General features: G+C 41.6%; 1 protein-coding gene across 1 annotated transcript; it reads right to left on the bottom strand.

Moving 5' to 3' along the window:
* Window positions 1-178: 178 nt before the first annotated feature.
* Window positions 179-26,088, bottom strand: PDPK1 (3-phosphoinositide dependent protein kinase 1). Its single transcript, XM_064153918.1, has 14 exons — window positions 25,966-26,088; window positions 14,707-14,976; window positions 14,348-14,390; window positions 14,043-14,180; window positions 12,907-13,051; window positions 11,678-11,775; window positions 10,838-10,913; window positions 10,304-10,372; window positions 9,457-9,553; window positions 7,864-8,037; window positions 7,221-7,438; window positions 6,541-6,598; window positions 5,518-5,670; window positions 179-4,953 (listed from the first exon to the last, which is right to left on the bottom strand). The coding sequence occupies exons 1-14, from the start codon at window positions 25,987-25,989 to the stop codon at window positions 4,846-4,848; spliced, it is 1,671 nt and encodes a 556-aa protein (XP_064009988.1). The 5' UTR covers window positions 25,990-26,088; the 3' UTR covers window positions 179-4,845.
* Between the last annotated feature and the right edge of the window lie 297 nt (window positions 26,089-26,385).

Here is a 26,385-nt window from a genome sequence, read left to right as displayed (position 1 = left end):
GTTGTCGCTCTGAGAATGCGCCGCCGTGCCTGAGGCCCAAACCGGCTCTGGGCAGGCGCCCTAGCATAGACGGCCGGCCCCGCCGCGCCGAGCCCGCGACCCCGGCCTGCGCCTCCCCCCGGCCAGCGCCCGCCCCCTCCGCGCCGGCAGCCCCGGAAGGACGAGGCGGAGGCCGGGCCAGGACCCTACATGCCTTTATTACAGACTACCAAGCATAAGTGAAATCCATCATCCAGTCACTAGCTACACATCTACAGCACAGAGAGCTGTCGAGAGGAGAATAAACAGTCATTAAATTATGAGATATGATTAAATCATCGACCAATAGAAAATTTATATAATAAAGCCAGAAAAAAGGTGTAAAATATAGTTTACAATAATTATTCACATTCAAGGCTGTACATCAATACATACAACACCATGGCCCCGAACATGAATTCAATCCAAATAACTCATATATTAGAATTTAAATAACACAGACTGAACTAGAGGCCAACGAGAGTCAGCAAATAACCTTATAAGAATAAAAATACAAAAGTGTGTATCTTATATCATTGCATTATTTGCTTCTGCTTTCACGAGTTCTTGCAGGGGAGGGAGATCGTTTTGTGGTGGTGGTTGAGGAGGTTTAGGGATCTTTCTTTGTTGGGTTTTTTTTTCTTTATCTGTACATCACAGTTACAGCTACAAACCAGGTAGAGAGTATTACACACTTGACTGCCACCGACCAGCAAACAGCTAGCACACAACTACCGAAACTGAGTGTGGTTCCTGGGTTTTTTTGCTTGTCAGATGTAGTAATTTAAGTTCTGCTAGCATTCAGAACATTTGCCACATCCCGTGTTAGTACATGGTCATAGGAAGCTTTGTCACCTTACCTTCGAAACTGTGCTGACAGACCAGATTACTGGGTGCTTAGGAACCCCTCCAACTGTTTGCTGTTCTTCTGAGAAGACGAAACTCTTAAATTACCAGTCTACACTGAAAGCACGCTGTTTGGGGTCAGAGAATTACTTGTAAGTTTCTTGATCACCTCATGGACATCTCTGCCACGAAGCCTTGCAGGAGCACTTCCATTTAATTGATAAAACATGTGCACAAAATATTACAGGCATTCAGCAGAATTCAGATATAAATACCACACCTATTTCTGTAATTTGCTAGTAGAAAGAATGATCAGAATCCACAGACCACATCTTTAGGCAGTTGCCAATACACAAGTTCTCTCCTCAGCAAGGTGTTGAAATCAGATGTTTTGTCCACAGGCCAAAGGAAGTAGCTGTGCTGACTTCACCAGATCCTTCTAAAAAAACATTATTCAATGTGCATGTGGGAAATCCTCAGGACCCTTCAAAACTCCCAGCACAAAATGTAATGATATCAAGCACAAATTACAGTTACCACATTTGATTTAACCTACAGAGTTTTTTCTGGGCTTGAAAATAGTAGATACTTCACAACTAAAGCAGGAGAAGAGAAGTGGAGCACAGTCCTGTTTGAGATCTTCAACACCTAAGTGTTTAGCATATGAGATCTTCATAGGTAGTATTAATCTGCTCACTATGCCTCAACATCACACCTGAAGGAAGACTTCCTGAAAATAAACCCTTTTCCAAACTGGACTTTAAAGCCAATGGCAATAAGCTCATCTCTCCAGTTCACCAAAGCAGTTTTACACTTCCTGTGACTGGACCAGACACCCGACAGAAGCATGCAATTCAAAACTCCTAACACTAGCATTTCACCCACACTACAGAAAGCGGATGCAAGACACCCTCCTGAAGCTCAGTTCCCAAGCAAAACAAATTCCAAGACTGATCTGATTCTTCAGAAATGACTGGCAACTGTTCAAATTGCAAAAGATGGAATGAATCCATCAATGGATGGGGTTTTCAGTAGACCTACAGTGAAGAGTCTGAGAGTCTTCAAGTGCCTACCAACCTTTTTTGCACTTTAAAAGACCTTTTGGAAAAAGCAGAGAAATTAACTGGTTTGTCTGCAGCTCTGAAGAACCTCCCTTGTACATTTCATTCATGGAACTCCCACGAACCATAGGAGTGATCTTCAGGAATAAGCATTTAAAAGAGGAACCAGCCCTTCGCAGTGTGCAGCATCAATACAAGTGGACAAACTGGTGAAATATACTTAAATCCATAGGGCTGCTTTGTCTTGCCTCACTCTAAACACAGACATCTTTCAAAGCCATGTGTTTTACTTAGAGTCCAAGGAGAACAAATCCCTCTCCCAGAAAAGTTCTAGTCTACTTCCAAAGAAGCAGCAGCAGCTCTGGAAGAACTTAATTTGGAACACTCAGGTTCTACAGGGAAGGAGGCCTGTAAGAGATGCTCAGTTTTCTAACGACATCATTGCCAGAAGAAAAAAGTAACACTAGAAGGCAGACATCAACCTCCCAGACACCTTGACAGATTACTGCTATAAGGAGTTTTGTCTTAAAGCTTTTGGTTGGCAGGGCAAAAGTCTACTGAGAGGATTTTCAAGGTGTGAAAAACGGTAATTATTTTGTTATGGGAAAATGACTACAATTCTCAATAGTACAGAAAAGATGTTTAAGCATTCCTAGATTTCCACCTAGTGAAGAAGCCAGAGGAGATCCCTCTGTCTCCTAATAAGCTGAGGTATACACTATTGGCAAAATAGTTTTGCCAGGCTTTTAATGTCAGGACGAGTTTTGTCATACTGAATGCCAGTGGCACCACAAATCTCCATCACTGCCAAGCTCTCCTGTACAAAATTGGGAATACATCTACACCACTGTACCAGGTACTAAACCCAAAAGTGGTAGAGCTGTATCCAGCAGACCAACATGCATCAGGAAATTGACAGCCAGAGGGCAAATGGAAAGCAGTGCAGACTTCAGACACATCACCTTGGTTAGAATGGGTAAACACAGAATGCAGCAGGGCACAGGCAGAAGGTGGCCTGTGTGGTTCAGATTCTAGTGGCAAGTCATGCATCTTGTGTATAATGAAAGTCCTCAGGATGCAATGGGAACACTGTTCTGTCTTTCTCACCTCAGGGAGTTACAGGACACTTCAGCTTCTAAAACAGCAGGCACTGCAAGACAGGGATTTACTTTTGTCAAGCCTGTGTACATGGTGGGATGAGGTGACTACGACAAGGTAGCTCCTCCAAAAGAAAAGGCAACTGCCTCTCTCTTTTAAAGACAACAGAACAGCTGAGCTGCCATCATCTACACAGCACAGTTTAAGAGGTCAGTAATAAATCTTCACCCTGCACAACCATAAAATACCCAACACTCACGTGTTTTCGGAGAAATCCTCAGGCCATGGCTAGCCCAGGAGCTTTTCCAGCAGTACAGCAGAACATCTATTTGGTGAGACCTCAAAATGCTAGGAGTTGGTATATGCAAAAGGTGGCTAAATAGGTGTGATGTTTATACTGTGTTCAAAACAAGGACCAGACCTAGGTCACTTGTCTCTGCAAGGTTCAGGAGCATGGGCATGCTGAAAATGCCATTAGGAACGTTGTTTTTAGCACAGTTATGTCTTTGCAACATCACAAGAAATGTTTGACCACAAAAAATCCTTAATTTGAAGAGGACAAAGGAGACTGATATGAGAAATATTTTTATGTCATAGATATGCCTTCAGTACCATGTATTTTCTCTTTGGCATTACTAGTATTTTCCTTAGAATTTTGAACCAGATTAGTTTATGGATCTAGTATTTTGATTGCTCAACATTTTCAGAGTTGCTAAGTATTCAGCCAGGGACCAAAAATGCATCTCCTTATACCATGAGACAAGGAGTCAAGTAATCTATTGCACAAAGCTTTCACACTTTCATCTCTACCCAGGTAAATAGGTTGGCCCCACTAAAATGCACAATTCATGCACACCTTGGAAAAAGCTTCTAACCCTCAGCTCCTGAAAAGGTGAAAAACTATTTACTACTTCAATAGTAACCTTTTTCCCCCCCCATAGTAGCTAGTTAATTTTTAGTTAGCATTAGTTAAAAGCATGCCAGTGAGTTTACTGTCCCTTAATTAAACACAAATGATTCTTATCAAAATTGAAAATTGAATGTTAAAAATCTTAGCTGCTTCAGAAGCTGTTTGAATTCTACAAAACTTTCAGTGCTGTGTTCAGCATTTTACCCTTTCAAATCCTGTATCATTGGAGCCTGTCTGCCGGACACGTGCATCTGATTCAGTCACGAAATTACTGAAGTACCACATAAATCCTGCAACCAGAATTACATCAGGAATTACACAACAGTGCAACTGACCTGGCTACAAATGCCATATACCAATAAGCTGGGGGACTATGAGAAGAGGAAGAGCAAACAAAGAGGTGATGCTTAGGAGAGAAATATAAAAGCTCCCTGATGAATTACAGTTTAATGATAATCTGAAAGTCACAGAAAACTCCAGCCCCACACAGTGCCAGGCTGGTTCACGATTCGGCTTGTGTGCGTCTGGATTGATTTTAACTCATCTGAAGTGAAGCTGGTAATGCAAGGTCTATCCACTAGTCTGCAGCAGAAATTGAGCCGAAGTGCACAAAAGCAAGATCTTCACTGCAATGATATGCATGTGGAAGCCTCAACAGAAGCACAAAGAGCAAGCAAAGCGACCCTGAATTCCATTAAGTTTTTTCTTTTTTTTCCTTTCTTTTTTTTTCTAAAGAAACAAAACAAAACCAAATAAAAAGAAAAAAAACCCAAACAACAAACAATAGAACATTTCAGACATATGCTTCCCCTTGAGATGGTAAAATAGGTTGGTTGAAAAGATTCCTCTGATCGGCTGCACACGGAGTTCTAGCAGCAAGTAGGGAAACTGGGACATTTTGGCTGAGCTTTGCTACTTAGCAGCATTCTGGTGGTATCTGTGCCGCCAAACTTCCTGTATCTTTTTGCACCATTTATGAGCATTGCCACTCGGGTCCATCAGGTAATATGTCCTGTTTGGCTACAAATGAACAACATGTGAATGAGTACTCTGAGCAGTGTAACCACAGAGCAGTCATTATTCTGCACCAAACAAAAAGTCATTTATTCAGAATCATTTCCTGAACCTCCCCAAAGTTCGACTCAGTTGCAGCTCTATGACATCACAAGTGACTGATTAACCACACAGCTGGCCCCTCAGCAGTGGAACAGTCAACTGACAAATTCCCCAATCCATTCGGAGGTGATTTACACACAAATAACAAGAGCCACACTTGGGTATTTGTAGGGAACGGTACGTTGTGGAGGGGAGGGGGGGAAGTTGTGTGGTGGTTTCTTTTGTGATGGTGGTGGGGGACAGGACTGGGGTTTCCTGCTGTTTTGGGCGAGGTTATGGGTTTGGGGTTTTGTGTTTTGGGCTTTGGGCTTCTTTCCTCATGCCGTTTTTTTGTTTTGTTTTAAATTAAGGCTACCAACACTTGTATTTGAGGCATTGTATTTTCTCCAGAAACATTTGTAAAAAGCTTGTAATAACTGGCCACGGGCCTTAGCGCAACTTGCTAAGAGACCAAAGAAAGCCACTTACTGTGTGAACAAAAAACGTCTTAAAATTCTTGGCTTCTGGCCGCAGCTCCAAAGACCAGGGAATTTCTCCTTTTAGAACTTTGTTGACAGGATCCACATAATACAGGTGGGGCCCTTCTGTGAGCAGCAATTGGCGCCGGCGTGCAAACAATCCCTAGCAAGAGAAGCAGAACCAGCAATGTGAAAAAAGCCTGAGGGGAAAAATAAGTAACTGCCCAGATCTCTGAATTCAAACAGCTCAGTGTGAGGACAGGAGATCCGAGTTTGCGGACTTTTCCCTCCTCCCTTTTGCCTTATCTATTTAACTTCATTCCTCTTTTTTTTTAAGAGGGTAGCAGTGCTTTTCTGCTACATAGTAAAACATGGTGCTTCCTTAAAACACATCTTACATTCTGAAAAAACACTGAACTAACCGCACAGCAAAATCTGTTTGTCAGATTCCAGCACAGAAATCGATACTGATGATTTTGGGGAGGACATCAAGAACAATTGGTAGTAACTTAGAACAAAGAGAAGCCACATTCCTGCAAAGCTACCAGAAACTATTGCTGCTCATCCATACCACATTAACACTAATATTAAAAGCTGTTCTCGTGTCACCTCTGCCCCCTCGAGATACAGGCACTAGCCAGATGCAGGCAAAACATCACAGATGAGGACAATATGGGTATGCATTTTATTTTCTGATATTTATGGAGGGATTCACATGCACATATGCACGAAGGCAAAGCATTTAGTGGGCTAGATCAGACTAGGGGGAGGAAGAAAAATCCATTTCCTACAGTCTTGGAACGAAATCTATCAATAGCACATTTACTTTTCACTTTTTTCCAAAAATCAAAGGCACACCACTGGATTTAAAGAAAACCCATTCACGAGAAAATGCTGCATTAAAAAAAAAAAACAATCTGACATTTACAGGTAAATCAAACAGGGTACTCCTAAAACAGGGTCCTTCTATGCTACAACTACACAAGAACTTGACAGCTAAGCATTGTTAGAGGGAGATAAGAGAAGTCCTTACCTTTCTTTTGTCCACTGGACCCATTTTCAGGATTAAGTTATTTTCTACAAACTGATGCCTTAAAAAAGAAAAAGTAACTATTACTCCAGAAGTTAACTCTGCCACAGGAACATCTTTTAAAGTCATTATCATTATTATCAAGCAATTTTCCATCTCTCTCCCTGGTGTCTCCTTCTCCACCTAAGAGTTCTAAAGAACTTTACTAGATGAGTCTTGAACTCTTCTTCATCCCAAGCCAAAGAGGTTTTTCTAATATCAAACAGGTGGAGAAAAAAAAAAAAAAAGAGTCACAAATGAGAAACTCCTCTCAAAAGTGAAAACAATTCAATACATTGTCTGGAAGTATTTTGGTTAGAGTGGAATATTGTAATTCAAATAAAAACAACTTATGGCAGCACAGGAAAAAACCTGTTTGAATTCTAGGACTGTGCAGAGGGAAGACTTCTTAGCACTGGTACAATGTCATTTCTGCTTATTTACAAACATGCTCCACAACACCTAGGCTTTGTCAACTTTAGAAGCGCAGTATCAGGTCTTCATTGCTATTGCTTTAAAAGTAGAAGTCAAGAAAAATCTAGTTGCTGATGGTTTACTTGAAGATATTAACACTGACACATACTTGAATGATTGAGCCCTTACTCCTGTGCAAGTAACAGATGAGCTACCTTCAAAAATCTTACCAAGGATTTCCACCAGCTTGTTTTGCTAGAAGTAACCTCTTTTCATCTTCAGAAAACTGTAAGTCCAGCTCAAAGGAATTGTTGTCAAGATCATGAATATACTGCTCAATGTTTCCTCCTGATGTCTGTGGTGTACTTGTCTCTGGGGCAGACAGTGAATGGGAAGAGGCAGAACCAGAAACTTGCATGCAACCAAACTGACTCAGGAGATTGTCATACTGAAGGAGGAAACAGAATTAAGAAATTTCTTTGATTAATAAGATTATTTTGCACTGCAAAACTGCAGATCTCAATTCAAGCATGCATTTTAAGATTAGTTTTAGGACAAAACGATGGCCTACTCTGTACAGATTAACAAGCACTTATCTAAAAAAGCATGCCCAGTCAGAAGCAAGCTAAGTAGCTCGCATTGTTCTCCAAACACTCACTTAATCAGAAAAAAACAAAACAAAACAAAACACACCAAAGAGTTAAATGCTGATTAGTTCCCATTCTAGTCAGAAATTTTATATTCTTACTAAGTGCATCTTTATCAAAATCTAACTGATCAGTTATATTGAATAAACATTTAATATGCAGCAATCATGTGTTAAGAAAAGTCTTACACAGCATCACAGCTGAATATAGCAACAGACAAACATACATTTCCATAACAGTCTTCATCATCCTCTGACATAGCAGGTAAATAGGCTGTAAGCTTTGGGGGTGTCTGCAGATGTAGGTTCTCCCACACGATGGATTCAAAGAAGGGGTGAGCCTTAAGAGGTCCATATCCTCCCATTTCTTCACAACCTAATCTGTTGGTAGCATCTAGAACCTTAACAAATTAGAGTTAGCATGTATACAGTAACGACAAGGAAGGGGCAAGCATAGTTCCCATTGGCACAGCAGCATGTGAAGCATTAACCCCAGCTGTCTCCTGGCCCTAAGCACACACATCTGGAACACACGGAGGCTGGTTACAGCACAAGAGGCTCTCTATCAGCACCAGTTGGTATTAGACCAACTCACAGACCTAGAGAAAAGGAGCACTCCTATTGGGCCACACAATATTTTGTCTTTGTTTCACAAATTCACAGATTGCATCAGATTGGAAGTGACCTGCAGTCAGCAGAGATATCTCCAACTAGAGCAGGCTGCTCAGGGCTTCATCAAGATTGACCCTGAATGTCTCTATAGACAGGGCTTCAACCACATCCCTGGGCAACACGTTCCAGCGTCTCACCATCCTCATTGTGCAGAACCTTCTCCTGTACTCCAACCTAAATCTAGCCTGCTCCCATTTCAAACCATTGCCCCCTTGTACTACCACCACAGGCCCTTCTGAGCATCCCACCTTAGCCTTGCTTCATCATAAATAGAGATGCAAACCCAAGTAAACACACAGAGAAAACCCGATGGAGCATAAGCCATGTAAGTATAGCCCAGCATCACATTGTGGTGATTCAACAAGCTGCAGAGGCTGCAGTTGGGGTCAAACATCAACCTCTTAAGCATCTGAAAACCACACAGTTCTCAGTGTTGACACAACTCGGACTCTACCATTCAGAAGACACTGGCTTTACCATAGGCACGGAAACATGCTGCAAGGCCTTTTACGATAGTTGCACTCAGCATTATCCACAAACACAAGATTATTCTTCTCCTCAGTCCAGGCTAATAAGCTAGACTACTGAACTTCAAAAAGTTAATACCACCCAAAATCCTTCTCTGCATGTTCATTTTAGGGTCATAGCTTCGTCTCACTTATGAGAGAGAACTATTTTTTCCTTCTTGTTTGTCAAAAATTCACACACAGTAATTTTTTGGCTGATATTATCGAGACATGCATTAAGTGAAAGTTAAGTTTATGTTAAAATGCAAGGTAAGCCGATTTACATTGAATTTCTCTCCCTGTGATGTATAGATCATTGTTTGCAACCTACTGAGTCATTATATGACCCAAAACACTTTGAGCACTATGCAAACCCAAGAATTTGAATCTTCACTTCTGCGCAAGGCTTGTATTTAGAGCCACTTGTTTCCAATTTTACTGAGACATTCCCAGTCCACACTTCTAAACTCAGTTTTTAGCAGAGAGTAAGTGAAGTGCTGCTGGTCCTCAAGATGCTGCCTTGTGCAGCCAGCAATGCTTACAGCTTGTCAAGCAGACTGCATAAAACCTTCAGGAAAAAAGACTTGCATAAGCTGAACATTGCCAGTGCCACCAAATCATTTCACAGCAGCAAACACTTACCAAAAGCTTTTCAACAAGGTCTTTTGCCTTGGGGAAAAATTTTTCTGGAAAGTCATATTCCAACTTTATTATCTTCTGGAATATCAGATACTCATTTCTGCAAAACAGAACATTATCAGATCCTTACTACTTCTCCATGGTTCTTTCAGCTTAACAGTGCATAACCTGGACAAACACTGAACACGTGATCTGTAAGTTAGAATCACAGAATCAGTCAGGGTTGGAAGGGACCACAAGGATCACCTAGTTCAAATCCCCCTGCCATGGGCAGGGACACCCTATCCTAGATCAGGCTGGACAGAGCCCCATCCAGTCTGGCCTTAGACACCTCCAGGGACGGGGCCTCAACCATCTCCCTGGGCAACCCAATCCAGGTTCTCACCACTCTCGTGGTGAAGAGCTTCCTCCTCATGTCCAGCCTGAACCTACCCATCTCCAGCTTCACTCCATTCCCCCTAATCCTGTTAAGACACTTTCACATAAATATTCCTAGGGTAAAGGGGCACAGCCTTCCAAGTGTCTATGTAAGCATCAGGTACTTGAAAAATAGCCAGAAAGATCAAAAGGCTCAATATAGAGGTGCCTTGTACCTTCTTCATGCAGGCATAGTACATTTGTGATGTAAATTACATGTAGAATCCTTGGATAAATTAAGGCATCCCTCTCAAGAAATCTACTTATAGCTGACTAAGCAGTTTCTTGTCACCAGAAATGACAAATTAAAGCAAGGCATTAACAGCAACACTGCACCACAAGACTCTGTACTTCAGAACAACACAAGGTAAATGACAAAACTCAGTCAATGTATTTATGATCCACATGCGAAAAAATAGCTTCCATCTCTTACCCAGCTCTAAATGGAGGCAATCCAGCTACAAGTTGATATATTATACATCCCAGAGCCCAGAGGTCAGAGCTTCAAAAGAAAGAAGAAAAAAACATGTTTCCCTGAAAGTCTTTAAACCATAATTCAAATAACACCTACTCTTTACCTTTTGATACTTAAAACACGGCACAAGCACCAAGATTGCCTAGTGTAATTTCTACTTCATTCCTCGACAGAACAGAAGGCTAGCAGACAGCTGCTGAAAAGCCCAAAGTATAGAGTAACCATCCCACATCAACTGACTACAAGCACAGGTGCAAGAAAGCTGAATTCTCAGCCAAAATAACCAATGGCTATGTAATGAGACTAAAAAGAATACTTATTATCCACTACCACAATGCAAAGATGCATCCAGCTTTCTGCAGTATATGGTCCTTCAGAATGAAAATCCTTTAAGTATTTCAGGCAAAAAAACCAGCTCTTTCACATGAATTTTTTCTCAATACAGCATCCTGAGAGAGCCAGCAAAGTTCTGAAATAAAATGGAGTGCTCACCTTTTGCAGGCAGATTTCTCTGTCAGCAGTTCTGGAGAAACATACTGTGCTGTCCCTACAAACGAGTTTGCCCGTGCTGGGAAGACAATAGCAAGGACTAAATACCCGCTACAAGGAGCCAGCCTCCCCCTTCCCCTCTGCCCCCACATGACTATAAAACAAACAACAACCATCAGCAGCAAACCCTAACACACCAAAACATCCAAGGCAAGTTATGCAACACTAAAAAGCAGCCACAGGAATTCCATTTCTCTATCCATCCACAAAACCTGCTTTGAAGGGACAAACCAAATCTTCTCAGTGACATCTATTTGGTTTTCTAGGCATTTACATGCTGCTAGGTATAAAACCTACCAAGAGAAGTTTACTACATTCAAGCAAAAAAAAATAAGTACACCAAGTTAATTTCAGTCTAGGATTTTTTTCAAGCATTGTTTGCAGCACCTTTGGATAACACTAAGTTACTTGTGACAGAAGTATTCTAAAACCTTCATATCTGAAGAACACTGATAGTCACTGGAGAGCAGAGTAAAGGCTGTTTCAGTAACTATTTAGTAACAGACACACTATTTGTATTCTTGTCTTGCAAAACAAAAGCTATTTGAAATAGTTTAACTTCCCTCTACCCCAGGTGATCTAGCTCACTACACCAGTGCAGCAAGCACGACCTCTTCAGACAACCCAAGCAGTAACAGCCACAGCTGCTTCAAGCTCTCGGCGGCTTTTTTCCCCCCTTACACAATAACGCTTGAGGATTACAATTTGGTCAATACAACACAGTGCATTTTCCTAGTGCTTGTTATAGTTAGCTGTATCACATGAAGTACATACATAGCATACCTTGTCTGCTGTCTGCAGATAGTACTTTTGCTGTTCCAAAGTCTGTTATTTGAATGTGCATATCTTCGTTTAGCAAGATGTTCTCTGGCTTAAGGTCCCTGGAAAAGGCAGGTTTTTATATTTAAACAGTACACAAGTTAAAGCTGCAAGACTGTCTAGTGTCTGCTATACATAATGCTACCAGAAATGACCAGATGTTCTACAAACCTGGTGTCAACTTTCCTCTAGCTTGTAGCTGTCAACCTGCAGACACCTAACAGACTTTGAAAAGCTCATCAACATTTTCCAAGCAAGATCTAAAGTAAAGAATAACCTCAGGACTAAGCTATTGTGCAGTAACTTCTCCAGAGGAGCCCGGCATTTTAAAGTGGTTCTCATGTTGTATTGCTACAGGCAGCTGCTCACAGAGGCCTTCATACGAAGACAACTATTAAGCAGTAGGCTTAGTACCACTGACAGTCATTTGATCATCAAACTGGAACCAGGAGCTCTTGAACCATTTTTCCCTGTATAAAATTTTGCGCCTTTAAGTACTCTCCACTTACAGCCTCCTCAGACTCTATATTCCAAATTACTCCACACAAAAAGTATTCTTAAACTACTCTGTCCTTTAAAATGTAACTGAAAGTAGTAATAATTTAATCAGAATTAAAATCAGCCAGCTTCTACCCAACTAGCATCTGCAGTTGGGGAAAACTGCAAACAGGAACAACTGCTTGGGAAATCATAAAACAATAAATACGAACAATCAAAGATACATCTCCAGGCAGTACAGTTACATCAAGAACAACTGCGAGAGTCCAATCAAAACTTAGCTAAATTTCACCATTTCTTCTTCAGCTTTATAAAAACTGATATATACCCATTTTCTTGGTTTTCATGGCATGCTGCGCATGAATTTGCACACCAGTAGAAATGTCCTTACTTTTGGTACATAACAGCACAAAAAAAGAGAGAAGTTAAACAAAAAGTCAACTGCTGGTTTTAGATCAATTGATCAAGCTTGGAAAAGGCAAGCTTTTGGTAATGTTAATTCTAGACCACAAAGCCTTTCTCCTTTTTCCTGCTAGAACAGTTGGTCTAATAGCACAGGGTGGCTCTCCTAAAGTTTTCTTTATTTAGCTCCCTATGATAACAACATGCTAATAAAAAGCTGTTATGCACTCATTAGCTTTAGACTTCACAAAGAGAATTTCCAGAAAACACCTTGTGCATCAAACATGTATTACCTGTGAATTATTCCTTTCCCATGCAAATACTCCAGGGCTGATACAATTTCAGCAGTATAAAACCTAGTGCAGGTCTCATCAAATGACCCAATTTTGCGTATATACTTTAGCAGTTCTCCATTTTTGGCATAGCTAAGCCCAAAATCTGAAGTATAGTTAAGGGTTATCACTAAATCACTCCAAAGCAAATTTCTTAGCGTAGCAAAGACTATAAAGGGTTACATTTGTAGTTTTTCCAGACACTCATCTGAATAATTAAACTGTTTACATAATTGCCCTCAAAGAGAACTATTTACAGCCACAGCCAGCATTCAATCCAAGGTAAAAGCTGCCCCATCACCTGGAAAGCCCCAAAGTCAGCCCAGCGATAAAAGACTAAATGTTTACATTATAAAAGGGAGCCTCTGCAAGGCCTGTCGGTGCATGTGTGGATGTATGGACACACACAACAGAGGGCCTGGGAGGACTGCTAGCAGCCTCTGTGAAACATAGCTACTCACCGACCCTAGGAAGACAGAACTATCCTTTTACCGTTGGCATAGCAGTTCAAAGCAGAAGTTCAGGACGAAACCCACAGGATTAACATTTTTTCACAAGAACAACAATCGGAAAGAGCCAACTGCAAACCAGTGGTCTTTCAAGATGAAATACACTTTGCAATTACTGCTAGAGACAGACCTTGGGAAACAGTTCTTCTGTATGCATTTTAACATAAGAAAAAATTAATAGATCAAATACTTCGAATAAGAAGTAGCAGTAAATACAGCTGACTAGCCCTGTGTTAAACGAAGAAATTGTCATGTTTTATGGTACATATGAGAAGTAAGCTGTTTCTAAACATTTCTCATACACTCCCCAATTGTTGTTGCAAGTCACCCTTCAGCATTTACACGTGAGCAATATAAGTTGGTGCTTTATTTGCCTTCCTGCCCCCACAAGTCACCCACTCTTCTCCCGGAGGGGCACATTCATTCTCTGTTCTTAATTTCTATCAGAAGCATGACTGCAGAAACTGTGCTGCAAACACTCAGGTATTGTACATCTCTCCAGTGATTTCCATCATTCCCGCCACACAACGTTTCAAGGGAATCACAATAAATTCTTTAAAATGTGCTGTAATACACAGCAAAGGATACAGAGTTTTTCATCATCTTGAAAGGTGAAGTAGAGTTTCACAAAGAAAGGGTGATCCAGGCGGGACATGACATCTCTCTCTCGTGTCACATAGGGCACCTTGTTTTCTTTTATGATATGGCGCTTTTCTAAGATTTTAACTTAACAAACAAAAGACAGAGTGAAAATGCAGGAGGTATGACCAAATTAAGCCTATCTAACAAGAAAAGCCAAGCAAATCACTTAGATAAAATAATCATAAAATCCCTAATGCTGTCTCACAATAGGAATACATGACACACTGTATTTTGAAGGAGAGAATACTTACTGGCATATTCTCTAGAACTTGCCAATTCTCGAGCCAGGACCACCTGTTGCCAGAGGAGAAAACAGGTCTTGTAACCATTTACTAGAGACATACACTAACTCGGTATTCAAAATATTGTTTGTCCAAAACAAGCTAAAAGTTTCCTAAAATCCAAGCATTGAATCATCAGTATATGATGGAACTGATGGTTTTACACGGTACCAAACAACCCAGTGAGCACATGTGGTGCAACACCGGCAGTTAAAACCACCATGTCCCTCTCATCTGCTCTTTAGTCTGCTCTCTCAGCAACATCACTTGCACAACAAATTCGAAGTTTATCTAAGATACCTGCCAGTTCCCATAAAAGGTAAATTTACCGTTGAAAAAGATCCTTCACCCAGAATTTTCCCAAATTTGAAGTCATCGGGTCGCTTCTTTCGAGGCTGTGGAGGCTGCTGTCCTGTATGTTGCTGCAAGGAGTTTGAACTACATCTTGATTCAGCTGCAGTGCTCTCCACGTTTGATCCCTGTCTGTTGCCACAGGTGGAAATGACAGATGGAGTGCTGGTATCTGCTTGGTTCCTCGCCATTGATGGGGACGAACAGGAGCATAACACCACACTAGACTGAATTGGTACAGCATCATACTGGAAAGGGAAAGGAAATTTGAGTAATTACCACAGACATCTGCACTTTGTTTCCATACAAGCATTTTTCTAAAGTTCTATCTGAAAAAGTTATCATTAAAATGTCTTCAGCAAGGAATGGCAGTATTTAATTTTGGAAACGGCAGCTCTTAATTTGTTAAACAACTCTCTCTCGGTCATATTGCATGTATACAGAGAGCTGTAGCTCAAGTCTGAACACTAACTCAGGAACAGTATTCCCACACAAAAAAAATTAGCAGCACATCTGAACTTTATTTTCAAACCTTAGTATTTTAATATACACCTAGCAGAATGAAACTTCAACATTTGCTAACCTCAAAACAGATGTATTACACAACCCTGACCTAGTCTGTAACACATCCCATGTCAATACTTAAAAAACTCTTTTTGTCAGAACTAACATTTATTTAATAAATTTCATTTTGAATCGGAACAATTGTCTGCATTTCTATCAGGAACCACCTTAGTAAGGAATGGGTTGTGCATTTAATAATAATATGGTCTTAAAGCGCCTAGCTCCCAAGCTAGCAATTACTCACTCTGCTGTCTTTTCAAACCTAAGACACAATTCAGAAATACACTCTGCTTAAGCATTTAGTGCAATTACAGAGCGGGAGAGACATATTTCTAATAATGCAAATATATACTTCCAAAATTGAGATGAAGATTACAAGATCAACGTGTACAGCTACCCTATTTTCTCCACTCTCTGTAACTGATATATGAAACAGTTTACATATATGCCCACTATATCAAACTATCAACATTTCCACAAGACTGCAAAAAAACCTGTTACCAAGCAACCACTGTAAACAGTATCTTTCAAGAAGCATAAGGAAAGACGAGAAGGCTCCCTTCCCACTTTGAGCTCCGGATCTCCATTGCTCCTTAGGGTGACTCCCACTGGTAGGGCAGCAGATCGAGAGCGGGTAATGACTGCTTTTATTAGATTTTCGTCTGAACCTCAGCACACAGCAGTGTGAGGATGATTCTACCTATAACGACGGATACTTACTGTATTTTGTACAGCATTTGTGAAAACAAAGAGGGGTGAGGCTGTGGGAAGACTTGGAGAGAACAGAATTCTGCGTTTCAAGTTCACTAACCGCTCCCCCCAGCAGAACAACCTCTCCTCAGAATCACTGCCGCAGCGTTCTTCTCTTTGAAGGAAGTTTCACTGACGCTATTGTCACGAAAACAGCACAAACATTAAAGCAGGTGTGCTCTACGTCACAGTTCCTTCTAGACCTTCTCTGCAGGTATTTTAGTTGACACCTTCCCTGGCCCAATTCTTTTTCCTGACATTCCAACAGCCCAGCTGAATCGCTCTCCTTCAGACAGCTACTCAAACAGCTGCCTGGATAAAGATACACAGCACTAGAATTAAACCCAGATTGTATTCCTTCCTACCAGGAGTGCAGCAAGGCTGGTACATGCATGACTGCTCAAGAACTGAAGTGATGCCAACAGAAAAAAAATATGTCCCTGGCATCAGTAATCTAGTAAATATTAGGATTTAAATAAATTCTGTCTCACATCAGGCCATTCTAGACTACCTGAGGGTCTATAGGTAAATAAAGCAGCAGCACCGTAGGGGATACAATGAGATTCTGCAGCGAGCAAGATCACCTTGAAAAAGCGACCAAGACTAGACACCACCACAAAAAGTGACCCAGAAAGCACTGAGAGAAAGGGCAGGGGAGATGTTGAACGCAGTATCTTTCCTTGCACAGTTTCTGAAACTAAGTCACAATGAATATCAAGTACAGAAAAGTCCCGAGGGAAGAGGAGTAAAGCACTTTGTAGAAGAAGGTTATTTCCAGTCAAAGTATAATGTTGATTAGTTCTCTGACTTTCTCAAAGGCAAGGCAAGATCAAGAACAAGGACAGAGGAAGATGCAATGAATTTCAAGTATCAGTTACCTAAGAAATGACACAGCTATGAAACTAGGTAGGTTGCACCCAAACATTTCTAGAAAAGGTCACCCCTACACTTGCCTTTCCACACTCCACATATTCCTTTGTCTGGTGTTTTTTTAATCTTCTCATTTTATTTTGAAAGACCCTAAAAACCCATGTCTGCAGAAACTACATATGTTTCTACACATCATCACACCTGCCAGAGACAGAATACAGGCTAGCTCAGCCAGACTTTCTACAGGCACTCTTTTATGCAAAAATTAGATTTAATATCATGCTTCTCCTAGATACAATCATTGAAAAAAATCAAAAACATTCTAAACTGCACCTGCAGTTCTCGGAAGCTTCAGGATGCTCTCTTTCCAGCAATTACCAACATTCTCAGCTGGCAAGCCAGTGACAGCAGAACCCCACATTGTGACAACATTTACATATGCATCTCACGGATCACCAGGTATGGACCACACTGGTAACTACTGATCTGATAATTTTATCTCTGCTTTTAAAGTCACTACCTAGTTCCCAAGCTCTTAAGGGTGCCGTTGCAAATTTACTTCCGTATAGAAATAGTTTCCTTCTTAGTGCAACACAGTGTTACAAAGAAGAAAATAACAAGCCTGCTGAAGATTAAGTGGAATTACAGGTCAGACATATCAAAGTCTTCATTGATTAATTGTCACTAAGTCACTAGAAACAGCCTTTCTTATTTACATGGCATGTGAATCAAGTGCTCAGAATTCTCCCTTCTTGCCTGCAAACAGGAGAAACACTTTAGGAAAGCCCAAATCAGTGCAAAAAGCCTGCTAGGTATCATTACATTTTTCCCTTTATACTTCCCCTTCTAGGAAAGGCTAGCCAGAGGCAAAAATCCCAGTTACATAAAAAGACCTGGAGCTTTTAGAATGCTCTGCAACTCTGCATCTTGACAGCTGTATCTTTCCATATATCTAAGCACACCGTATGCAGTGAACAAGTATCAGGCTTCTAAAGCAAGAACAACCACAACAACTGACTTCAGCCAGCTTTTTCCCACTGCAAAACCTGTCACACTGCTCTGCTGACTCAGTTCTATAAGCATTGAGAGCAGCAAAAAATACTCGTAGAGACTAGGCCTTCTTAAGCTTCCAGTACCTTTTACTTCTAGCTTAACTGACACAACTGAAAATACCTTTGCTACCACTGAGTCTCCACTAGCAAGACTCACTTCTGCCTCAGTGTCAGCACAAATAGGGCCCTAACCCATCACTTGTCTTCTCACAGAGCCTAACTGCTGCCTGCATTACTGAATCTCTAGCTGCACTAAGACACAGAGCTGACATGATCAGAAAAAGCTCTTCCATCCACTTACCTATAAGACCAACTATTTTGGAAGCAGACCTTGCTAACAGTAAGGATTATTTACACAAAGCAACACGAGCTCTGCACCTCCACTGCTGCCTTTGTTTTGATTACTAACAATGCTGATGAGATTGTGTAAGCCAGAACATCAGCACAGGCTGATCCTCTCAAATGCTTTTTATGGTAAACTGTAGTACAAGCCTACTGAACAAAAGAATGCAGATAGACAGCCAAAAAACAAAAGAATGCAGATAGACAGCTGAGGAGAATTAATACAGGACATATTCTAAGACTTGTCTAAATCCTTAAGCAACTTACAATTAACACTCATTCTCAACAAGGTTCTCTTCCACTTCACATCTGGACTGACCCTCAAGGCTGCAAGATCAAATAACAACTGCATAAAGACTGAGGAAAAATCACATACGATTTGGCAAAAAAAAACATATGCCTCTTACTGAAGGCAAGCTACAGCTTTTGGCAAATTAGACAAACAGTGAGACCTTACTGCTGTTTCTACCAAAACATTAAAAAATTATCCTAGAACTTGGGTGTAATGGCAGGAAACAAAGAACTTAACCTAGCTCATGCATGAATGTAGAGCATTAGAAAGCATCAACTAGAAGAAACAAGGTCTCATGGCCACTAAATCTGTGCAAACATTATGGAGAAAGCCAAAGTAAACCACTTTCAGGAGAAAAATCAATACACTGCACTCTTGGGAAAAAACTCTGATCTTCCACATCTGCCCGTTCTGATACCACTGGCCTTGTAATATCAGACACAGAACTCCCAAAATCAATACCAGCTGCAAATTCAGCACAAGCCTTATCTAAGAATTACTGAGTGGCGTGCATGCCGTGTTAGACTTAAGTTATGATAAGAAATTCACAGGCTATGATGAAGATAGACCAATACAAATATGTATGCCTTACATCAGCAAAGGCTGCTTCAGAAACAATAGTATACAGAAAGCAACACACACGAGATATCTGTGAATTACTCTTTTCACTTACAAATGGAATTGGAGAAGTTTTCAAAACAGGCACCATGATACAGTCTAAGACACCCTCTTCGGCTGTCACAGCATCCAATCATAGCTCTTACATATCTGCCAAATAGCCCTTTCACACAAACAGGAACATCTTCCAAAACTTAGGAATCTAGGATTCAACTAATTCTAAATAAATACACTTGTCTTCTAGAAAAATATATGAAGTCCACCTATTTATCTGTGCAATAAAGGAGGAATAAAGGCCTTTACTTCACAGCCAGAAGGTTACTGCTTTCATTGGACAGGTGAGATAAAGTTGACTTGCTACTATTTGTCAACTCTGAGAGTGAGATAGGCTTGGTTTGAGAGGCTTTGTAAATTGTTTTAGTATTATCATACAGGCCAAAAATTCTGAATTTAAATCTGTTTTGCACTGCTCATAATTCAAATACTGACAACCTGGGATCTCCTGAGGATTTGTCTGCAAAATGCAAAGAAAGAAGTGAACAGCTGGGCAGTTATATTTAATATATTATTTTCATGGCGCACTGGTGTTGTAGACAGTTGCCAAAGATGCAGCCACTGCATCTGACACATCACCTACCTGAAAAAGAGCATTAAGAGGGGGCAATTAATAGATATTACACACAACTTTCCCACTAGCCTCCTCTCCTGAAACATCCGACAATAAAAATGTACACCTTTTCCAGGTTTTCCAGTACTTATCTGTGCTCTCTTCAGTGCAGAGTGCACAGTACAAGCACAAAGATTATCATGCAGTTCCAATCAATATTCAGTGCCAGTTTTCCTTCCATAAACTGCTTGCTGCTACCCCTGTGTGACTGCCATGACTGAAGGCAACCCAGAAAAATAATAGATGGTGTGCTTCCATGAACTGCAGTACATACAAATGCTCATACCTTATATGCTCATGGCTGGTTATGCTCTGGACTCATGCCTGAAAAACAGACTGTCAGACTTTCTGCTAAGTGACCCAGAGCATCCTCTTTCTATAAACTGAATTTACATGTGCATAGAGAAACAATACACTGAATAATTTATCGAACTCCATTGTGTGCCAGCTTCCATTTACAAAATTCTTTGAATTATTTGTCAAACTTCTAAGAATCTGTAACATATCTATCTGTCAACATTATTATCATCCTTAAGGAAATAAAACCTTTGCCAAATAGGAAAGGAAAATTTATTCATATGCCTTAAGAAGTGTCACTAGATACTGTCAGACTGTACCACGCGTGTACCAGACAGGACAACATGAAGATTAAGCCTGAGCAGTACTGAAACGACAACACAAGTAGCAAACCACTCACTCACTCGACTTGGACACTCAAATACATGCAGTTGCTCACACTTTCAGCTGAATACAAGATTACAGATCTCCCATCAGGAAGGATTACCACTAGACTGTAACAAGTAAGGAAGCCACTTTTAGAAATACACTTTTGGATTCTGAAATCTAGGGAAAACACTGCTAAAGGCTCTAATGAACCACAGTCAACATACATCCACTGAAAAGAGCAAATGTGTTAAAAGAAACATAAACACTACTGGGTACATCATTGGCAAAGACTTAACCTTGCCTGTGACGGAAACACTAGTCACACTTCAATGACTTATTTCAGAGCAGCAGAGTGTGACATGTAGCACTGACATAAGTACTTTAAAAATCTGATCAAAAAGGAGTGATACTAAGTCATTTTTTTTTAATTCTCCCAGCTTTACGTACTAAAACAGTTAATTATGCTGGTTAATAGTCAACATATCACAAGTGATGTTTATATTCAAATGACAGATCTTGCTCAACCTTTAAGACAGATAATTCAACTGTAATGCAAAATCATAACAAATAAAGCCAACAGACATTTCTAAGAACTATCACTCCTCTCAAAATAAACCCCCACCAAACAATGTACTTAATCAAAACTGTACTGGGTTTCAAAGATGCTGGAGGTGTGTTCCTGGGACAAGAAGAGCAGTTCTACAGAACAGTTCTCTGAAGAGCATGCTAAGCTGTTTTTTAAAAACCTGCAGGAGACAACCAGACTCCAAATTTTCGTTATTTTCAGACATTCAAAAGTATTAACATCAAACACCAATCTTCCATAGCACAGTGGTTGCATTTTATTCTTCTCCAAAATTGTTGTACTTAAAGTTAACAGACTTCTCTTTCCAAGCTTCCTGGATGTACACCCTCATAAAGTTCATGTGATTTAAAGTGGTGTTTTAGAAGGCATACTGTGTTGTTTATACAAAAAAATCTCAACATACCAAGAACAAAGTTCATCTCTGACTCTGCCCCCCTCACAGCTGATCACTTACAGCAAATCCATGACACAGCTGATCCATAAGTGAGACATGAGGAAATCAGATTGCTGTTAGATCAGCAATAACACAACCAGTAGGCTTGGACTTGAAAGGGTCAAAGTAATCTAACAATGTTGACATGCTTCATTTAGCAAACACGGGGATTTTATCCACAAGACAGATTTGTTTCTACAGAAATTAGTTTCTCACAGAGCAGTGTTGACCCAAATATTTTAGTCAGTGCAAATTTTTTCTAATTTTGACACCCTTACACATGTGGCGGTTTCTCATGTCACTGATTTCCAGGATTCCAATTCCAAATTCAGGTGGGGATTAAAGCTAATGAAGGGATTTGTAAGGACCTGCATCTCAGCCAGTTACCCTCTAACCTCCTCTACTGCTTAGCAAAGCACTTAAGTTCCAAGCACCTTCAGAGGTAGACTGTTCAAGGCCTCCTTCCACCACATTCCCTCCCCAAGCCTCAAAACAGATCAAAAACAGGAAGCCACAAAAATCTCCAAGAACCTGAAGTCTGTCTATGGCCTAAATAGCTATATATGTAAACAAGCCACTGAGAATTCAGGCCAGCTGCAAAGAAAACAAAAGCCATCTGTAATCACCATGGTCTAGATCCCATCCTACACCATCAGCTAGTCCATAAGCACACCAACGTTAGGAGATGGTACAGAGCACGTCTGGACGGTCATTCTAGCAAGCAAAAAAAAAAAAAAAAGGACCTCCTCTGCTAGGCTCCTTGCTAGCAATTCCAAGAGGTGAGGAGACAGTTTCAGGTGAAAAGCAGAGAAGCAGCCACACAGAGGTAAAGAGGTGGTAAAGTGTGCAGAAGCTGGACAGTAGATCCATCAAGAACCATAAAATAAAATCCTGCAGGATTGGTAAAGAACTGAACATCAACTTTAATACTTTCCAGAAGTATGTTCTAAGCAAGTTAATCTTTGCAATTATTCACTATAAGGAATTATAGAATAGTTGCCAGGTGAAGTATTTACAGCTTTTCTTTTAAAGCAGAAAGCAAGTCTCAACTTCAATTCTTAGTCACACAACAAACCAGTAACTTTATACAGCATTGTTGAGCAGAATTCAAAAGGTGCAAAAAATGCCAAACAGCTAACTTCTTGCACATTGTCAGTCCTTCCATACACTTTAGTTAGTCCTTAGTAACTTTCCTGCAAGCTTACCTGCAAGTAAGATGTCAGAAAGGAAAATGGGGAGGGAGAAAAATCAGCTCCTCCCCCTATTTTGCTTCTTTAATACATACACATAATCTAACTTGGCCACCTGCAAGAAAGTTTTCTCATCTGAAATAACAGAAACAATGATTACTTGGCTTCATACAAATTCTTCAGGAAACTCCAATATGAGAAACTTGGAGAGAAATTTTCTTTTAGTCAGTGTTTTCTGAAATAAATTTTCATCTTGCTCTGGCAGGGGGGCTGGACCAGATGATCTTTCAAGGTCCCTTCCAGCCCTTGACATTCTATGATTCTACCATTCTACAATCTTCCCACATTAAAAAGAAATTTCTTAATTGCATATTTTCTGATGCCATAAATGTGCTAGCTCTACAGCAATCTACATAGCTTTTCTAGGAAAAAAAAAGTTTACTGTTAAAAAAAAACCAAAACCAGAACAGATTACTAAAACATTTCACATCTTCATAAACTGAATCCATTTTCTTTACCTGCTTTCTGTACCAAAACTCCTGCAAGTACTTTGGTAGCCAGCTTCGCTTTCCAAGTTTGTCCTGCACTGCTGCATTGGAGCTGCTCTAAGGAAGTGGCACGAGCCAAAGTCTGCCGGGTGTCTTACAACGTCCAGCTAGAGCAATCTACTTGCAGAGTTTCAAGGGCTGCATGCAAGAGACGCTACTTCTAGCACTGTAGGTAACAGACCAATAACCCAAAGAACAATTTGCTTAAAGTCCTACCCACAGTGCAGTCACTGTTTAGCTGAACATCACTTATCTCCAGAGTATTCGCTGGGCTGTCTCATTTGCACCAGCTACCAGCAAGTCATCTGTTAGGAATATGAAAGCACAGAAAACTGCTCCTCTTAAGCTTCTTCCATATTTTTTCTTTCTTTTTTTAATCCTTTGAATACCTTCTCAACTCTGTACCTGAAGCCTGCTTTGGTAAGAGACCTGCATAAAACTTACTCCAGTTAAAAGCCTATGCACAAATGATAAGACCAGACATCCTGAAAACACAGGAAAAGAGAATATAAGTATGTAAGAAAAACCTCTCGAGCCTTCTAGTTTTATACCTACAAATGACTACAAACAAAACTCTTATCATAGCCTAGACCAATTTCCAGCACAGAGGCAGAACACACTGCACTCTTTAGAAAGTATTGTTTCCACAACATTGCTAGAACCTAATAATTGTTAGAGCAGCTGCACCTTCCAGTAAAGATGGTGCTGAAAATTAAGACGCAAATAACTATTATTCCAGAAGCTTTAGAGAGGACCTACTCTTAATATGAAACTAAACATGCTTACAATGAAGGCATTACCAGCAAATAACTAAGACCACACTGACATCACCAACTAAAGCAGCACTGAAGTAGTTTCCTTCTCTCCTTGATACCACATTTTCAGAAGCTAGTAGAACGTTTTAAGGATTGTCCTCCCATACATCAATGCAAAAATTAACTGTTTTGGCAGAGGCCTACTAAAATATTCCTTTCACAGCTGTGCTCTAATCCACCATTTTTTGTGTTTATAGTAAAATAATCACAGGACTCATCACTTCCATCACACAAATATTTACTTGCTCAGTCTCAGAAACAATGCATTTCCCATCTTTGACTTCATCTGAATTACAAAAAGGCACCTCTGTCTGCTACTCATCTGACCAGAGAAATAGTAAACATGACAGAGGAGAAGGAATTAAAACTAAGATGCCCTGAAAAAGTACTTTAGCTTTAACAAAGATGATTGTCAACTTTGTTTTTCATTCATTCTCTTTCTGTATGTTTATTTTACAAGCAGGTACCTAAACCATGTATAGAAAAGCAACAAAAATTAAAGTGTTTTGGAAAGTCTGGAGACACAAGCAAGGATAGAAGCACAAAAGGGAACCGTGCTCCCCGTTTAAGAGTACAAGTAAACAGAAGCCATCCCTGATGCCAAGAAGTAGCCATATGGAACTCTACCAAGTGGCAAGGAAAGCAAAACTAATTCTTTTAATAATCAAACATTGCTTTATTTCACGTCCCTCAATGCAGTTATTTCACATCCTCCCTTCTGGGGCTATTCCACATAGTCATCCTCCTATTCAGTCAACAGACAGGATTACATGTAACATCCCGATGAAAAAAGCACTGAGCATGAAGAAGAGTGCACGCTGAAACAGGACTTCAAGAGCACACACAGCTATGCCAGTCTCCGAACAGAAGACATCCCTCCACCTCGAATCAAGTCCGACTCACGAAAAGAGTTTTAAGTGAGGCAGAGCAGAGTTTGTCAGCTTGCAACCGACAGAAGGAACACGAGAGGCAAAAGCACAGCAGCATGCACACAAGCATACGAAACGGATCACTGCCCGTTAGTTACACCAACGGCAATGAAACGGCAGTTATATATATTAAAAAAAAACCACAAAAACACTTTCGTCAAAAGCGAATTTCTATACTAACGAAACTGCATAATCTGCAACTTAAATTAAGATCTACTGTTGACACTTCTATGCATCAGCTGCAACTCCCATCTTCCACGAGTCAACGCTGACAAAACTAACGTAAACAACCGTCCGAAACGGCGTCTCAGTACGACCCTCACGATCTTCGTCACGCGTTTCTTTCCACTACAAAACGGATTACAGAGTAAGAGGCAGTTCCCCCACGGCCACAACACCGGTTCTCCCGGTGGGAGACGGCTTGGCACAACCACGCCAACGCCCCGTACCCGGAACCGAGAACGAAGCTCCGCGAGATGCCACGGGGCGGCTGCTTCAGCCTCGGCACCAGCCTCGCTTCCTCCCGCCGACGGGGCCGAGCTCTAAGCGCCCGTCGCCGCGTTCGCCTCGCGCCTCAAGGCCTCACTGGCACCTGGGGCGGGACCGGGGCCCTCCGGCGAGGCTCACGGCGACCCGAGAGAAGGAATGAGGAGCGGGAGCAGCAGCGTTGAAACTGCCCCCACGAAGGGCAGCGCCCGTCCGGCCACCCTCGCTGTCCCAGCGGGCGGCAGGCGGCGGAGCAGCTCGCAAAATCGCACCACGACCCCTCCGCCCGGCAGCGCTTAGGGCACGGGTAAGCCATCCCTCACGGGCCGGTCCCAGGGCCCAGGCCTACTCCTTCCCCTCGCACACGGCGGACTACAGCCGCCGGCAGTCTCGGGCCACCAAAGCGCTGGCCCCACGCCCCAGACTCACCAGGTGGCTGCTGGTGCTGGCCATGGGCCCCGCCCGGCCGGCACGGCCTGCGCTCCTGTCGCCCTTTAAGATCCGAACGCACGACCGCCAAGCCAATGGAGCACCCGCATCCTCCGCCCGTGACGTTCGCCACAACAATGCCCCCCCTCCGCCGCGGGCGGGACTTCCGCGCGGCCCGCTCGGTCATTGGTGCCGTCGCCTGCTACTCACGTGCGAGTCCTGACGCGCGGCCCCGTCAGCCCTCGCGTCTGCAAGGAGGGGGAGCATGCGCGGCTCGGGGCGGTGCTGTCTGCCTGCGCCGCTGCCGGAAGGCAGAGCGGGCCGGGGGCGGGAGCAGGCTCGGGGTGGGAGGTGGCACCGCCCCCAGCCCGGCTTCGCGCTCACATCCGGGTTCGTGCCACGACGCCCGAGTGCCGCTGG

This window comes from Pogoniulus pusillus, chromosome 13 (genome assembly GCF_015220805.1).
Source record: "Pogoniulus pusillus isolate bPogPus1 chromosome 13, bPogPus1.pri, whole genome shotgun sequence".
Taxonomy (NCBI): domain Eukaryota; kingdom Metazoa; phylum Chordata; class Aves; order Piciformes; family Lybiidae; genus Pogoniulus; species Pogoniulus pusillus.
This window is presented reverse-complemented; position numbering and strand designations above follow the sequence as displayed.